Raw genomic sequence first — 17114 nt, forward strand, 5'->3', positions numbered from 1 at the left:
TTAAAAAAATCACATTTTAAATTGCAATTGCAGTTTTTATCAGAAAAATCGGTTCGATTTTAGTCCAGTGACCAATCAGAATTGAGTATTCCAGAGAGACATTTAATACATTGATTTATATGTGCCTTGTACTTCACATTCACTTCACATATTAAACAATCAAATCTCAAAGGATCTTTGGGACAGAATGCTGTTTTGCTTGATTTTAGCCTGGCGTGATGAGGTGGAGGGGATATCCAGAGCAGGAGGTGTACTAAAAGCCATTTTGACTGTGGAGCAAGGAGATGGCCACCAAGGGGCTGTCATACTTTGGGGAGCTGCTCTGTCTTGGCTGCAGCGTTTGGACAGGAACAAAGGTGTTTATAATTCAGTGGTTCAAATATTGTGTTGGACAACAGGGGCCTTCGAGTCAAAAATGTTGAAAGCCACTGTAATAAGGCTAAAATTTGAGATTTGTATTGCTAATGCCCCTCATAGATGCTGTGTGGGAATTCAGGATGCTGATAGTCAGACAGGATGTGACCTCAGGTTTGCTAGAGCTGCATTCTACTCCATGGGGCACCTGTCAGCCTCTCTTTCCTGATGACAGTCGATGTAAAGAGTTTTACAACACTGTCCGCTCACAGAGGACCGCTAGCAGCATTGAGATTGATCTCAACACACTCCTGTCCCAGAAATACTCAGGTAGGACTTTTTGCCGATGCTAACAATGCATTTGGTAATTACTGTAGTATGATTCAACATGGTTACATAAAGTCTCTCTTGTTTACGTGCTCATTAGGTGATGTAGAGCTGAAAATTAAAATCACAGCATTCCAGTTCCAGAGCAGTCCATCCCAGGAGGCCTCGCTCTTAATAGATAGCAGCACACCCATGGAGAGGATCCTGGATGTAGTCTGTGGTGACATCACTTTTGCTGGATGTGGCCAGTGCTCTGCAGAACTGGAGACCGATGAGAACGGCATTTACAGACCCTGCTACCCTTGCCTACCACACACAGGAGTGCGTCGCTACTATAGGTCTGTTCTTACAGACCTATATTACACATGCGTGTGCAGATACACACACATGTATACCCAGTTATCTATACTCTTTATCTTCTTAAACCATCATGACTTGTCTTTCTAGGCCAGTAGTTTTAACTGTGAGAGCTGGAGAGGATCAAATCTGTGTGCAAGTCCCTCCTGCCGTAGTGCAGAAGATCCTTCTGAACACTCCTCCAGATAAGCTACATAAGACAATAGGTGAGGTACTTCCCCTTTTTCCACTCTACCAATGTTCTCTTTATTTGTTCTCTTGATATGTTTCATTATTGTTAATTTAAAAGTCATTGCATTCCTTTTCTGTCCCAAGCCCCAGCATCAGAGGTGAGGTTCATCCAGGTAGTAGCTGACAGGATTAGTTCTATGTTGACCCCCATGAAGAACACATTTCTCCTGACTGTGCGAAGCCATTTCCAGTGTGATGAGAACAGCATTCCCATCATCCAGAACTTTTTATTATTAGACTTCAGCTCACCAGAGGCATGACGAATATTCATGTATCTTTCACATGATGCTATGTATTTTTATGGACAATGATTAAACTGTCTTTAATGCCCTGTATCATGTCTAATTTTCAAAACACATGAGTATTTTTACATCAGGACATTTTTGGGAAGATATTTTTATTGCTGTTTCAGCTAAAAAAAAGCCCTTAGTGTAATTATTGGGCCCACCCATATTTTTTAAAGACAGCCAAGCTGTTGAAGCCCTTGAACCTATTTAACCTCAATGTTGGTTAACAAAAGGTTAAGACATGATAAAATAAAAATTAGGTATGATCTTCAGGATAAAAATGTGTGTTGTGATTTCTATCTATCTATCTATCTATCTATCTATCTATCTATCTATCTATCTATCTATCTATCTATCTATCTATCTATCTATCTATCTATCTATCTATCTATCTATCTATCTATACTTTACATTTGCAGCAGTCCTCTCTGTTGCATTATGTTATCGTTATGATAACACAGTTCATAGTCTAATCGTATTGGACTTTGCTATAAGCTTTTAGTATGGAAATATTCATTTTTATTAGCAGAATATCTGATCTACCAGCGGAAGTTTTGGACAACATGCAAATCATGTTCCGCCTAAGAGCCAATCGAAACACTTCTACCACTCCACGTGATTGCGGAATTCCCCCTTGAGTCCGGGGCTTTCCAGTCAGTAGCGTCCGTTCGTTCGTCGATTCAGGAAAGCTTATAATCTTATGGACTGGTTCACTAAATAATAGAAGAAATTGGTACAGATTAATTGGATGGATACTTTTTTAGTTTTTAGTTAAGTCGACGTCGAATAGAAACTACACGAGAATTAGCAAACATCACAGTTATCCAAGGTAAGTCGGATATGTTTAAGTAACGTTAGCCTACATAATACATATTATGTATAACGAAATTATCATTATTAGTTTTGTAACAAAGCATATAACGTAGGTCTTTAAATAGCAGATAATAATAGTCTGCTTTCTTATTTGGAAACAATGACTCAGTTGCTTATTGCTTATGTCTATTTTAGGCTTGTTTTGAAAACTTTAAGGAGATGCTGTACAGTATGCATTCGCGTGCGTACAGTAATATTGCAAATTAACAATAACCGTAAAAATGTTTAGGAGCAGTTTTCAATTATGTCAGTTTTCGATAGTGTACACGGTTTGTCCCGTGTGTTTTGCTGCTGTTCGTGCGAGTCTGCGGGAAATTCCCATCAAAAGTCAGATGTACTTTTTGGATCTGACTACATGTGCAGGGGAATCACATCCCCATCACACTATGTGAGCGCTTATCATTTCCATCATTTTCAGTCTGTCAGGAGTTCAGAGTCGGTTCGGATGACCCTGCAGAAAACAGAATGGCAGGAGCACTAAGGTACAGTTTTATTTCACTATTGCTGTGTCTCACATAGTGATCTGTTTACCTGTGCAGCGCTGTATTGGGCATCATTGGCACGTGCAGCTTTTAGGTGTCCAGAAAGTATGTGTTGACTGACAGCTTATTGGGTATGCGACTATGCATGCTTCAAATGTTCACGAATGGGGTTATGCTTCTAAAGTTTTGGACATGATTACATAGAGCATTAACCTGCGGTTTCACAGACCAGGCTTAAGCTAGTCCCTGACTAAAATGCATGTTTGAGCTGTTTTAACTGAAAGCAACTTGCAGTGACATATGTTTTGTCTCAAGATGCACACCAGTAATGTTTTTTTCTAAGTTATGTTTATAAAAGCCAATTAATATCCTAATTGATCTAAGGCCTAATTCTGGCTTAATATAAGTCCTGTTTGTGAAACCAGGCCATAGACTTGTAAGTAGACACGTTTGCATATTGAAACAAATGAACATGTAATATGTAAAAAAATAAATAAAAATTGGGGTTTTACAAACAACAGTCCGGTTATCTTACAACTCCATGCATTTGGAAGAGCTGAAATGGTTCAAATTAGGTTTGTTGGGATTTTTCTAGTCAAGTCACCTTTATTTCTATAGCACATTGTACAACAGATTTATATTTTACATGAACAAAGTAGTCTTGTGTTCTGAGCAAGTGGGTTTTTTGTCTTTAAAGAACATTAAATTAAATTCTTTAATTAAAGAGCATTGTAGTGGTTGTATCTGTGATGCTTGTTAGCTGCTTGTTTTAAACCCTTTTATGAGTGTCAATAAAATTAAATAATTAACCAAAAATGAATTTTGTGATTACAAAAGTTTCAAGAGCTGTTCGATTAAAACAACAGCTGATAGATGACATATGATGTCATTTTACATGTTATATATTTAGGTTTTGTTGTTGTTAGCTTTTTTATTAAACTGGATTATCTTAATATATCTCTCTTGAATAATTTACAATCATTTTGCCCCTTTGCACATTTACTGAGGCCTCCTAACGTGTCTGGTTGACATCCACTGTCATTTCTTAATGAATCTTCTTGTCTAAATTTGACGTTCTTTGGATTTAGGGGTTGTTTGACTGAAGTGAAGATGTTATCATTTCACAGAAGAAGGACAGGATGTGGTTGTGATCCAGAAGAGTCTCTTTTCAGTGACGTCGCATTCACTCAGAATGAGCCCTGACAACTCAGATAGAAAACTCGTAGTTTTACTCTACTAGTTGTCTCATAGGTTTTGGTGAAGAATATGTGGTACTGTAGAGCAATCTTAGTACAACTCATCCTGAGCAGTAAGACGCTTCCTCATTCCTGTCAGTGGCAGTTTAAGTAAACAGTTGTGCAATCCTGTTATCCAGTGTAGCTACACTCTAAAAAATGCTGGGTTAAAAACAACCCAAGTTGGGTTGAAAATAGACAAACCCAGTGATTGGGTTGTTTTAACCCAGTGGTTGGGTTAAATGTTTGCCCAACGTGCTGGGTAGTTTGAATGAATAATAAACAATAAACATTTATTAAATTGCTTATTAATAAATGTACACCTTTTGATTATTATTGTTGCCTCTAGTAATTATGTGTCTGATTTTTAATTTCTCACCTATTTTGGATTCATTTTAAGCCAGCCATATAGTCATTTTTAATCAGTAGTTGGGTTAAATAAAACTACCCAGCAGGTTGGGCAAACATTTAACCCAACCACTGGGTTAAAACAACCCAATTGCTGGGTTTGTCCATTTTCAACCCAACTTGGGTTGTTTTTAACCAAACATTTTTTAGAGTGTAGTAATATTAACACTGGAAATGAAATAGAAAATACTTTTTGTGCCAGATATTAGTAAATTTATCATTTAGAGATCTTCATCACAATTTCCTGTTTGGTTAACAGTGGAAGTGTTTGTGGGTTTAAAGATTTGTGGATGTAAAGGTAGGCCAACGGATGGGGGGCAATCCCCATATTTCAGGGCTTTTCTCATGGTAGCTGCCTTGATGGCTCTATGTCGATATCTGACTAATCCAGATACACAGATTGTTTTAATCAGAAATATGTTTATTTTTAGTAATTTACACATACATGGATTCCCCAAGACCCCTCCCCCCTTTTTTATTTTCCAAGAATTGAATCTAAATATATATAAAAATGAATCATTATAGGAACTTTGTTTCAAAAGTACCTCAAAGGAAGAGAAGGGAATTTGAAAAAGTCTTTGGAAAGTTGAGGAAATTTAGATATGAGAAGTCTTGATATCAGGGTATGAATATGCATGTACCTGCATTTCTCAGGATTTGACATCAGTGGCAGCAGTGAGCTGGTATTCTGGGGGCTTTCCTCTGTTTTTTTTACTGCCTTACTTCCTGGAAGTAACGCAAGCAAGTCAGCCAGACAGAAGGAGGGAGGCATATTAAAAAAAAGAAAAAAAATCCAGTGCACACACATCCTTGTTCTTACACCGAAAGTGAAACGGACTTTGTGTGAGTCTTTTGTTTAAAACGGAGAGCCTCTTTCTCTGCATTTTGTTTATCAGGTAGGGAACACGTACGCCTTCTTGTGTGAATGTCAGAACACTGTTGTGGGGAAAAACTGGGGAAATTAAATGCATGTAGGGGTTTGCAGCTCAGTTGATGTTTTGATTCAGCATGCTGACTGCATTAGAGAGCCTCACCTCATGGGTTTTTTGGAGTTCTTGGTTTGTGTCTGTGCGAGACTGTCTCAGTAAGAGTTTTCTCTGTTTCTTCTACATTACAGGATGGATGATACGCAGTATCCAATGAAGTTTGACAATGAGGTGAGCCACATATCGTCAAAATTGCTGCTGTAGTCTGCTACCTTGCAACAGATTTTAGGTTTAGTGTTGTGGGACGCACAATATATGTGTACCATGTCGGTTTATATCAGTCGATATTGGATTTTATTTTAAATAATTTATATCAGCTGATATTGCATATTTCTTTTTTTAATACTAATTTTTCATATTTAGATTATTGTAAATGTTATCAAATACTAACCTAAAGCTAATCTTTAAAAACTCTCATAATTTAACAAAACTGTTAAATGTAACATTTTAAATCTCAAAATGAATATACAAAATGTATTATCAGTATAGTACATTATAATGCTGCGATGCCTAAATTCAGTGTTTTATAAAATCTAATTAGACAAGATAATATGAATTTTTGTATCAGGTCATATTTTCAGTTATTGTAACATAAAAATGGGCCAGAATTATATGATTGGTGCAACCTTAATTTTCATCCACATACACATTGTACTTTGTGCTTACATTTTGGGTTTAATACACACAAATATATATTTAATATAAAAATACTAACACATTTTTGCACATTACTTCTTCAGTCTTTACAGTTTATGGTGGACCTTCCATATCTCCATGAACCTTTTGAAGTGAAGCATGAACCCTTTGTGACAGAAACAGGTAAGTTATCTGTGCCAAATGTCTTGCCTTATGAATGTGTTTTATGATGGGTTTTGATGCTTTTGTTTTGTGGTGTTCTTTTAATTTAAAATGAAAAGAAGGCTAATATATTGTATTTGATCTTTATTTCAGTTCATGGGCCTTACCTACAGATAATTGAAGAGCCAAAGCAGGTATGTTCGCTTAGGTCTTCACAGGCTTTTTGCTTCATCTCCCACTGATTCCACAAATTATAAAATGTGACCCTGGACCTCAAAACAAGTCATAAGGGTCAATTTTTTTAAATTGAGATTTACACATCACCTGAAAGATGAATAAATAAGCTTTCCACTGATGTGTGGTTTGTTGAAAATCTGGAATCTGAGGGTGCAAAAAAATCCTTAGCAACGCATATCCACTCACAAAAATAAATGTTTTATATATTTACAGTAGGAAATTTACAAAATATCTTCATGGAACATGATCTTTACTTAATATCCTAATGATTTTTGGCATAAAAGAAAAATCTATAATTTTGACCGATACAATGATACGTATACCTGTGCGACTTATGACTGGTTTTGTGGTCCAGGGTTACAAATGGTGTATTTTAGCATTCAGGTCATTTTGTGAACATGTGTAATGTATTACAATGAATGTGCACTCTATGTGGGATAATTCCAGAAAGTATGCTCTGGAATTCCCCAAAAACAGGGTTTTATCAGTGAGTAAGGTGTTATGTAAATAACGCTATGTGTGTTACAGAGAGGATTCAGATTTCGTTATGAATGTGAGGGCCCATCCCACGGTGGTCTGCCAGGGGCCTCCAGTGAGAGGAACAGAAGGACGTATCCCACAGTCAAGGTGTGCTTTGTAACATGGAGATGTGTCAGCGATGTATTTAAATAAACCGTTCATTTATAAACACACGCGTTCTCCCTCTAAAGGTGTCAAACTACGTGGGTCATGCTCGTGTGGAGGTTCAGTTAGTGACGCACACAGACCCCCCTCGTGTTCATGCGCACAGCCTTGTGGGTCGCCAGTGTAACGACAATGGGATATGCAGCATTGATGTTGGGCCTAATGATCTCACAGCACAGTGAGTAAACACAATTACGGTTCATCATGCTCATATGATCTCTTTCCTTGTTATTATGATTGTAATGAATTGCGTAAGACATTGTATGTATATCATCATGTGACGCTTGTGGATTTTGATTGTTGTTCATGTGTAGTTGTGCAATCTTTATTCATTATCACATCCTCTATGTCTAGATTCAGTAATTTAGGTATCCTCCATGTTACTAAGAGAGGAGTGGCTGAAGTATTAACAAAAAGGCTGAGAGAAGAGAAGAGGAGGACAAAAGAGCCTGGATATAAGTTTAGTGGTAAGACTGTGATTTAAAAATTCAACTAGACATACTTGATGTTGACTGACTGCTTATTGAATTTTCTGTTTACTGCTTGCATCCTCATTTGACATGATGTTTTCTGTCTATATCACTCATACAGATGCAGAGGAACAGGCTATTGCGCAAGAAGCCAAAGAATTGGGCAAAAATATGGACCTAAATATTGTAAGATTAAAGTTCACTGCTTACCTTCAGGACAGCAATGGGAGTTTCACAAGAGCCTTGAAGCCTGTTGTTTCCAACCCTATCTATGATAGCAGTAAGTCCTGCCACACAACATAAGAGAAAAAATTAAATTAACAAAAGACATCTGTGACACACTTTGTTTGTGTGTATGTGTTGAGTTTGTTTTTTCTTTCTTCAATTTTATAGTTTAGATTGATTTCAAAATTATGTCATATTGTGTCACTTTTTTAGTATACGTCTTTGGCGGTGGCATAAATTATTAATAATAATATAATCTACATTGCTTTGAGAATGTTGTATTTAGTCTGTAATTAGTTGTTGAACATTAAATAATTTGGGGTCTATGATTGATTGATTGATTGAAGAAAAAAATCAGCAAGTATGCATTAAATCGATCAAAAGTAACAGTGAAGGCATTACAAAAGATTTCTGTGTAAATAAAAAAAAAAAAAAGTATTGGTAATCTTGCTCTAGCTAATGTAAAATGTGCTGCTCTTTACCCAGAATCACCAAATGCTTCAAATCTGAAGATCTCCCGAATGGATAAAACCTCTGGATCAGTGCTGGGAGGAGAAGAGGTCTTTCTGCTCTGTGATAAAGTTCAAAAAGGTTATTATTATTTTCTGATGTCAAGTTTTCTGATTTCACAAACTTTTTAGATCAAATGATGCTTATACTCCTTTTTTTTTTTTTTCAGATGATATTGACATCCGTTTTTATGAGGAGGAAGATGATTCCGGATGGGAGGCGTTTGGAGACTTCTCCCCCACTGACGTCCACAAACAGGTGTGTTATAAATTGACACATGCATAAAAACATTGTCAATTCCTGGATTTTACCATTGGATGTAGTTTAGCCTTTTACAACACACCTTTACTGACACTGTTTTTAATCCCATCAGTATGCGATCGTGTTTAAGACACCACCCTACCGCTGCACAGATATCTCACGCCCTGTCACAGTGTTCCTGCAGCTCAAGAGGAAGAAGGGAGGCGACTGCAGCGAACCTAAGCAGTTCACGTATATTCCACATAATCAAGGTTAGTAGTGCTGTGCAAAACACTGCTTATTAAAGTGCCCCTATTGTGCTATTTTAAAGATCCCTGAATTTGTAGGTCTCCTGCAATATGCATCCAAGGTTAAAAAACACTTTAATTTTCTCATAATATGCATTGAACATCACCTCTTTTCTTAAAGAGTCTGAAAACTGTTACAAGTAGTAGTAGTTAGTTTTATTATCCCCTTGGGGAAATTTTGTTCCAGTGGGTTTCAACATGCACAATGCAACATACATTTAACAACAACAACAAACAAACAAAACTATCTTCATCTAAACATTTCACAGCCTGTGGTATAAAGGACTTTTTTCAAAGTTAGTTCGAAGAATCAGTCTCTCTAAATCCCTCCTTTCTGAGAGCCGACTCTACTTTGATTGGTCTTATGGCCCAGTCTGTTGTGATTGAACTACCGCTTAGAGCTCGTGTCAGAAACAAAAATGCTTATTATCATATTTGAATTTCAGCTCCGGAGGCTTCCTCTCCACTTGTATACACAGTGATACGAACAGTAGTGATGGCATCGGTTTTACCGTATCAGTTCTCATCCTTTTGAAGTGCTAAAAATAGCATCTTCTTGATATGTCGACAACATGAACCAAACTCCTCAACTACAACTTCAGTGTTTGAGGGTGGATCAAAGTAGACGTTGTTCGTGGAAGACCATAGGCTGGCATTATGCAAATTTGTTACATTGTTTATTAGGTATGTAACAGGAAGTGGGACTGGAATTGCTGACGACTCGTTTTAGCAGCTCAGAATCGATTCTTTCTTGAGGAGACAATAACCACAAACAGCTATTTTACACACTGCATGAAATGTAATATTTGAAAAAGCATTATAGGGCCACTTTAAGACTGAATATCACATTTTTACAGATTTCAACAAACTATATATATATATATACATAAACTTTATATCACATTCAGTGTCTTAATTGTTCCATTTTTTTTTTTTTTTTTTGCATTGTTCCAATCAAAAATTTGGTGTCTGTAAGATTTTTGTTTGTTTCTCTTGTACTCACCAAGGATACATTTATTTGATCAGAAATACAATAAAAACCGTAATATTGCGTAATATTATTCCAAAATCAAAAATTAAAATGTTTTCTTTTTTTAATATATTATAAAATGTCATTTATTCCTTTGGGAAAGCATCATTACTCCAGTCTTCAGTGTCACATAATGCTTCAGAATTCATTCTAATCCATGATAATTTTTTCAGGATTCTTTGATGGATAGAAAGTTCAAAAGAAATAGTAAAAACATTTATAATGTTATAAAAGATTTCTGTCACTTTTGATCAGTTTGATGCATCCTTGATGAATAAAAGTATTAGTTTCTTTCGTTAAAAAAAAAAAAAATGCTTCAATTTTTTGAACAGTAGTGTTGATCGATTAAACATTATCCTCTTCACTACTTCTCTTTCTCATATTTGCTAACACATTTGCTTCTGTTCCCTCCTAGACAAAGAAGAAGTTCAGAGGAAGAGGATGAAGGCACTTCCTCAGCACTACGATAACTGGCGGGGAGGACCTCAAGGAGGAGCAGGGGCCTTCGGAGGTCCTGGATCTGGAACAGGAGGAGGTGGAATGGGAGGAGGTGAGACATTTTACATCCCTAAACGCAGAGGCGTGTGTCAGCTGATGGTGTGTCAGCAAAAGTGTTCATATATGTATCTTTTCTTCACAATTATGCCCATAGGTTTTCAATTTAATCATCCGATGGATGGTTCAGGGTTTTTCATTGGTGGATGTGGTGGATTTGGTGGAGGGGCACAGATGTCAGGCTCCACCCCACAGGCTGATGGATCTCAGAATCAGCCAACAAACAAACAAACTCAGTCTGCCTCTCAAATGCAACAGCAGCTCATTCAGATTGGTGAGCAAAATGATCCTTCAGGTACCATTAAAGTCAAGACATTGAGGTGCACATGCATTCAGTGATGCATGTTTCCTTCCTGTAATGTTTTCAGCCACAGTTCTGCAGAATCGCGCCACTTCGATGGCAAAGGGCACCGCTCGGGCTTTGTTACAGTACTGCAGCACAGGGGATGTGCGCCCCCTTCTGGTTCTGCAGAGACATCTTTGTGGAGTGCAAGATGAGAACGGAGACACGTATGTATTTTTCACATCTCTGAATTTCAGCTTGTATCCAGTCTCTTGTATCAATGTCTCAATACATGTCAAGTATACTAAATTCTAGGTTATGTTTCTGCTACCTTTAAACCATTTTAGTATAGTTAGTGTATTGTAAAAGATTCTGCTGAATGAATTGTTAGTGTATAACCTAATATTTTTTTTAAATACATTTAACAATGATACACGCATACATTGAAGAGGGGGATTAAGTGGAATACAATAGTGATCAGAGTTTGTTTTAATCTGTCATATTATTTTTTCTCATAGGCCTCTGCACTTGGCCATTATCCATCAGCAACCTGCTGTGGTGCAACAGCTTATTCAGGCCCTGAACAACACCCCACAGCAGAAGTTCATCAACAAACTCAACAACCTCAGTCAGGTAATTTAGCATCTATATGCTGTAAAAAAATTTATTTAATCTAATATGTATTTTTTGGTGTTTTTTTAATCTTATACTTTAATTTTTGTTATATGTGACATGCTAACATTCATCTTTCTTACCTTCTCCAGTCTCCATTGCATCTGGCTGTGATCACAAAGCAGCCCAAGTTAGTTGAGGTGCTGATGAGAACCGGGGCAGACCCGAGCCTGCAGGACCGAGAGGGCCGGACAGCGCTTCACTTGGCCGCCCACACCGGCGATGAGGCTGTACTACGAGTGGTCCTGAGCCTGCTTGGAGAGCGCTATGCCCATTTAATAAACTCTGCTGACTTCTCAGGTGAGAGTTACACATGCCATTGTCTCTTAGTCTTCATTGAAGTGGTGCCAAAGGTTGCATGTGGAATATTATAGCACATACTGATTTTTTTTTCACCTTTCCCTCTTCTCAGGTCAATATCCAGTCCATCTTGCTGTAAGGAAAGATGGAGAGCGCTGTCTTCAATTGCTAATGGAGGCAGGAGCAAAGATTAACATGCCAGAGCAGAAAAGTGGCTGTACAGCTCTACACCTGGCTGTGAGGGATAACCTGTTAAAATTGGCATGCAATCTTATTACTGAGGTAAAGGATTTATGGAGCACTAGGGGTGGAACGGTTCAGATCTCTCACAGTTCTGTTGTCACAGTTTTGGTTAGTTTTAGTAGACACTACTTTTGTTAGTATCAGGGGGTCATCGAGTAGGAAAATTGAGACTGATTATCACAGTTTAAAATGACCGTTTTCTGTTTAATATAATATAATTTATACTACGGGCTGTTGAATGCTCAAATTTTATTGGTTGACCAACGTTCTAAGGTGTGCAATTATATTCAGGGAAATGCACGGCTAAAGTAGTTCTAGCAGGTCTTGACCACATTGCAGTTCCATATCACTTTGCCAAATGATTTTAGTTATTTCAATAGGTCCTTACAGCCTACAACTGCAAAAGAACCAAAATCCACATCAACACTGATCAAGCAAATATATAGTAAACAATAGGATTAAAACAACAAATTATTGTCATGGTTTTTGCCACAAAATATGTTTTATTGTGTCCTGAAAGCACATGCTCTCTCTCTCTCTCTCTTTCAAACATACACGTACTGAATAGTATGGACACACACTCGCACAGAAACGTTTAGTCAGCGTTGCTCTGACGAATTAATCAGTAAAATAGATTAGCAACTTTAGATACATGTCTCACTGGCGAGGTAAGAACTGTGTGGTTCATTATCACCTCAGGGGTGCATTATTTTTTAAGAATTCAACAGCCCGTCGTCAATTATTCCTTATATATAATATAATATAATATAATAGATATAGATTTTTAAATTTGTTTTAAAATGTAATTAATTCCTGTGATGGTAAAGCTGAATTTCTCACAAGAAACAATTCTCAAGAAACATTTCTTCTTCTTATTATTATTATTATTGTTATTATTATCACTGTTGAAAACAGTTGTGCTGCTTAATATTTAAGTGAAAAAATTTGATTCTTTTTTGTGATTCGCACAGAATTTCATGATGAATAAAAGGTTCAAAAGAACAGCATTTACTTGAAATAGAAATCTTTTTGTAACATTATAAATTATATCTTAATGCATCTTTTTTTTTTTTTTTTATAAAAGTATTAATTTCTTAAAATAAAATGTTACTGATCCCATACTTTTGGACAGTGGTGTATTTTATAACACTATGAATGAACAGTTCTGCTGTCACTCTTGAATATCATTGTGGCAGCTAGTATACACATGGAGGTTCAGCATCGCACAAACCAGAGATACTAGAACCGTTTCACCCCTATTTAGCACACTTCTTCAACATAGAGCCATCACAATTGTTTTGTCTTTAGAAATAACAGTTTTATGTTTGTCATTTGTTACAGCTAAAGGCTGACGTGAATGTGTGTACCTACGGGGGCAACAGTCCTCTTCACTTTGCTGCCAGTCAGGGCTCCCCACCTCTCTGCTCCATGCTGATAGCTGCAGGTATCTAAGAAAACTCCTTTCCTACAAATGTAATACAGATATCAGATATCTTCAAAACCTCTGAAGGACAAAACCACAATAATTAGTCATTAAGAACATGCTCATGTTGTTTTGTTCCTAGGGAAAAGATTAACATGTACTATATAGGATGATATCCTGATGAGTGAGAAGTTTTTGTTAACTTGCTCATAATTAATGACATTTGAATTGAACGAATTAAAATTAAGATAATCATATTCAGAACCAATGGCTGTATAAAATAAGTCAAGTTTGGTGATATAAAGCTTTGTTTGATGAATCATCTCCCTTGTCTTCTGTTTTAGGTGCTGATAAACGTATGGAGAATGACGAGCCTCTTTTCCTGAGCTCGTCTTCCTCAGATGAAGATGACGAGAGTGAGAAGAATGATGCTGATAGGCAGCTTCCCGATGACATGGTTCAGCAAGTTCACTTCATGTCAATATCATCCGAGAGGGGAACATTTAACCCACGCAAGAGACCTGCTGCGGGACACACACCTTTTGACTTGGCTAAATGCCAAAAGGTTTGTTTTTTTTATCCATCACAATTGTATACAGTTTGTGAGCATTTGGAGGTGGATGAATATACATGTTATAGATTTAACCTTTGAAACAACATTGTCTTCAACAGGTTAGAGATCTGTTAGATGGCAGGAAAGGCCCCAAGCCCAGTTCACTCGCCCCCAAGAGGACCAAAATAAGCACTGATGAAGGTAATGAGACTTTGTGCTTTATGTTCCCAAAAACTACTTCTACTTCTAGCATATGTGACTGATCTGTATTGGTCCTCCTGCAGTGAATCAGGGTTTGGACAGCGAGGTGCTCATGAAACTGTGTGGTATTCTTATTGAAGACCATGTACCCTGGAGAGAGCTGGCGGAAAAACTGGGCATGCTCACACTCACTCACCTGTTCCAGGAGAGTGCCTCGCCCTGCCAGAAGCTTCTCGAGAACTACCAGGTAAGAGTCTGTCGTTGTTCTCTCGTTTTGGCAACTACCGTTATGTTGTTAAATAGACGTTCATGTCATATGACTACAATGTAGCATACTATTTGAAGCATTTATCTTTGCATAATGAATTGTTTCTCATATTTCTTTTTAAATTCATTAAATGATTTATTTATAAACCTTTTAATGCTAAATAAGGGTATGTTTACACAACAATGGAAAAGTTTTTCTTTTGCGTTTTTCACGTGCAGACAACAGCTTTGTCAAAACGATCCCTGTTCACACCGCGAAAAAGACTAAAAACGCTGTATTTTGCATGCCAGGCCAGTAGTTGGCGATGTTGCTTTGTAAAGAAACACTACACGCGGCATGCTTATGATGTCGCTGTTTTAACAAATTCACGTTCTTTTAGTTTACATGATACGATAACAGTGTTGTTTTCAAAAACTTTGAAACCCGTTTTCAACAGTTTGTGTTTTCAGGCCCCCATGTAAATGAACGGCCAAAATGCATGCATTTTCTGTTAAATTCCTAAATAAATGTACTAAAATGTATTTGCTCCACATTCTTCATGTAATTGGTATACCTTTCTGAAGCCTTTCCTTCTTTATTAGCAAAACAACTACATGTCCTTTTTTCTTGTAGATTGTGTTGGCATCACATATAGTATAAATGGTTTATAAGTGTGTTTATGTGTGTTCAGTTGAGCGGTGGTCCTGTGGATGGCCTGGTGGAGGCGCTGCAGTCTCTGGGTGTGAGTGAAGGAGTGAGACTTCTGACAGCTAGCCAACCCAGAGAAGACAAGCAGAGCTCAGGTACGAATTCACACTCTGACAGAGAAACCGGTCACCTCTGAAACAAACACAAAACCTTTGTTGAGTACGTTGTCAATAAAACACCCTTTCCCTTCTTCCAGATTCTAAAGCAGACAGTGGCTTTGGGAGTCAGTCCATTGGAGAGGAGATGGGAAATCCTGCAGTGACCAATCACTGATTATTAGGATCTATTCATTGAGGACAACTTGGCACTTTATTGACTTTTTTCAGGTGCGACCTGGTGGACTGTTCATCATCTCAATGTGGAAATACAGCACATCACAGGAAGGATTGAAAAGATTCGTTTTGAGGTCGAAAGCCCTCACTGGTATTACATAACAGTAAGACATGACAGAAATCAGTTGATACTCAAAGCACTCTAAGGAGTGAAGCTGTAGTCTTAGTGTAGACAATTCAGTGCTTGTATCTTAACAGAAAATGTCCAGCTGAGACTTTACAGTAATTTAACAGTAATGCAACTGTCATTTCCCCAGCACAGCTATAACCTTGGAATGTTTTGTTTGCAGAATATTCAGATAGGGATGTTTCTAGTAAGCTCTCTCTTGAGATATATATATATATATATATATATATATATATATATATATATATATATATATATATATATATATATGCAACTTACAAAATGCAAAGATGTGATGACAATTTAAATGACTTAGCTTAATTTTCGGACACATCTAGACCTGTCGATCCAATACTGTTTGTTTATTTATGTGTATTTTTGGTTGCAGTTATACTTTTGTTCAGAGGTTGAGTAAATATGTTTGTTTTAATAAAATTATTATTTCATAATTCAGTGTCTTTAAAGTGTCCTAAATGCTGACTCAATAGGGAAAAAAATGTAAGCATGCATGCAGTAATAGTAAAAATAAGAAATGTTTCTTGAGAACCAAATCAGCATATTAGAATGATTTCTGAAGGATCATGTGACACTGAAGACTGGAGTAATGATGCTGAAAATTCAGCTTTGCCATCACAGGAATACACCATTTTAAATTATATTTTTAAAAAAAAGTTAAAATGAATAATATATCAATATATTACTGTTTTTACTGTATGTTTTGTACAAATCAATGCAGCCTTGGTGAACTTAAGAGACTCAAAAACATTAACAAATCATATCTGCCCCCTATTGAACGGTAGTGTATATATATATTAAAAAAAAAGAAAGAATCCTTTCCCAGTTATCCTTTCAAAACAGATTTATTTTGTCTATGCCTTCAAAACATACAAACATTATAGCATTATTTTTACTGAGCGGCTGTAACATACATTATATACAGCTAGAATGGATAACACACCAAACACAAAGACTAAGTTGTAAGAAATAAGTTACATTTACAGCAAAATCTCTGGGTGACACCAAACTACTTGGAGTGTTTAAGTGTTCCCTATAAAAAATTTTATATAAACCTTTTAGTCAATATGCTTCAGTCATAAACAAATACTCAAGACCGATAATAAATGTTCAAAATATATAAATAACTCTTTTTCATTAAATACACAATATTCATAGTGCAGTGAAGCGTAACACTATTGAAGTGCCATTGGATGGAATTTGGGTCCCAGATCTTGTCAAAATGATTTTGTCAGTGTATTTTGTGTCCTTAAAGCCTGAATTTGATCTATACGCTGGCAGTGTTAACAGTCAGTTTAGATCTTCATGGCCTGCATTTGCATTAGCATGTTGTTTTACAGGTTTTACAATTTCTTGGATCCTTCATGTTTCTGATATCAATAGGACATTGATTCATGAGGTTATGATAAGCAG

The 17114-nt window shown here is 36.8% G+C and overlaps 1 protein-coding gene across 1 annotated transcript in view; it reads left to right on the forward strand.

Moving 5' to 3' along the window:
* The window catches only part of LOC137020508 (uncharacterized), a 25175-nt gene extending 9219 nt beyond the window's left edge, over positions 1-15956 (forward strand). The window contains exons 5-33 of the mRNA XM_067386175.1: positions 210-356; positions 478-684; positions 782-1019; positions 1129-1244; positions 1354-1382; positions 2328-2385; positions 2848-2911; positions 5672-5711; positions 6281-6359; positions 6492-6532; positions 7104-7202; positions 7286-7437; positions 7614-7726; positions 7851-8009; positions 8441-8545; positions 8634-8722; positions 8838-8976; positions 10458-10592; positions 10695-10871; positions 10966-11107; positions 11399-11513; positions 11645-11852; positions 11965-12134; positions 13437-13539; positions 13863-14083; positions 14191-14272; positions 14356-14519; positions 15211-15322; positions 15424-15956. Of these exons, the coding sequence (XP_067242276.1) occupies positions 210-356; positions 478-684; positions 782-1019; positions 1129-1244; positions 1354-1382; positions 2328-2385; positions 2848-2911; positions 5672-5711; positions 6281-6359; positions 6492-6532; positions 7104-7202; positions 7286-7437; positions 7614-7726; positions 7851-8009; positions 8441-8545; positions 8634-8722; positions 8838-8976; positions 10458-10592; positions 10695-10871; positions 10966-11107; positions 11399-11513; positions 11645-11852; positions 11965-12134; positions 13437-13539; positions 13863-14083; positions 14191-14272; positions 14356-14519; positions 15211-15322; positions 15424-15500 (3581 nt within the window). The 3' untranslated portion in view covers positions 15501-15956. The remainder of the gene's footprint in view (positions 1-209; positions 357-477; positions 685-781; positions 1020-1128; positions 1245-1353; positions 1383-2327; positions 2386-2847; positions 2912-5671; positions 5712-6280; positions 6360-6491; positions 6533-7103; positions 7203-7285; positions 7438-7613; positions 7727-7850; positions 8010-8440; positions 8546-8633; positions 8723-8837; positions 8977-10457; positions 10593-10694; positions 10872-10965; positions 11108-11398; positions 11514-11644; positions 11853-11964; positions 12135-13436; positions 13540-13862; positions 14084-14190; positions 14273-14355; positions 14520-15210; positions 15323-15423) is intronic.
* The last annotated feature ends 1158 nt before the right edge of the window (positions 15957-17114 follow it).

Source organism: Chanodichthys erythropterus, chromosome 5 (genome assembly GCF_024489055.1).
Source record: "Chanodichthys erythropterus isolate Z2021 chromosome 5, ASM2448905v1, whole genome shotgun sequence".
In the NCBI taxonomy this organism is placed as follows: Eukaryota; Metazoa; Chordata; class Actinopteri; order Cypriniformes; family Xenocyprididae; genus Chanodichthys; species Chanodichthys erythropterus.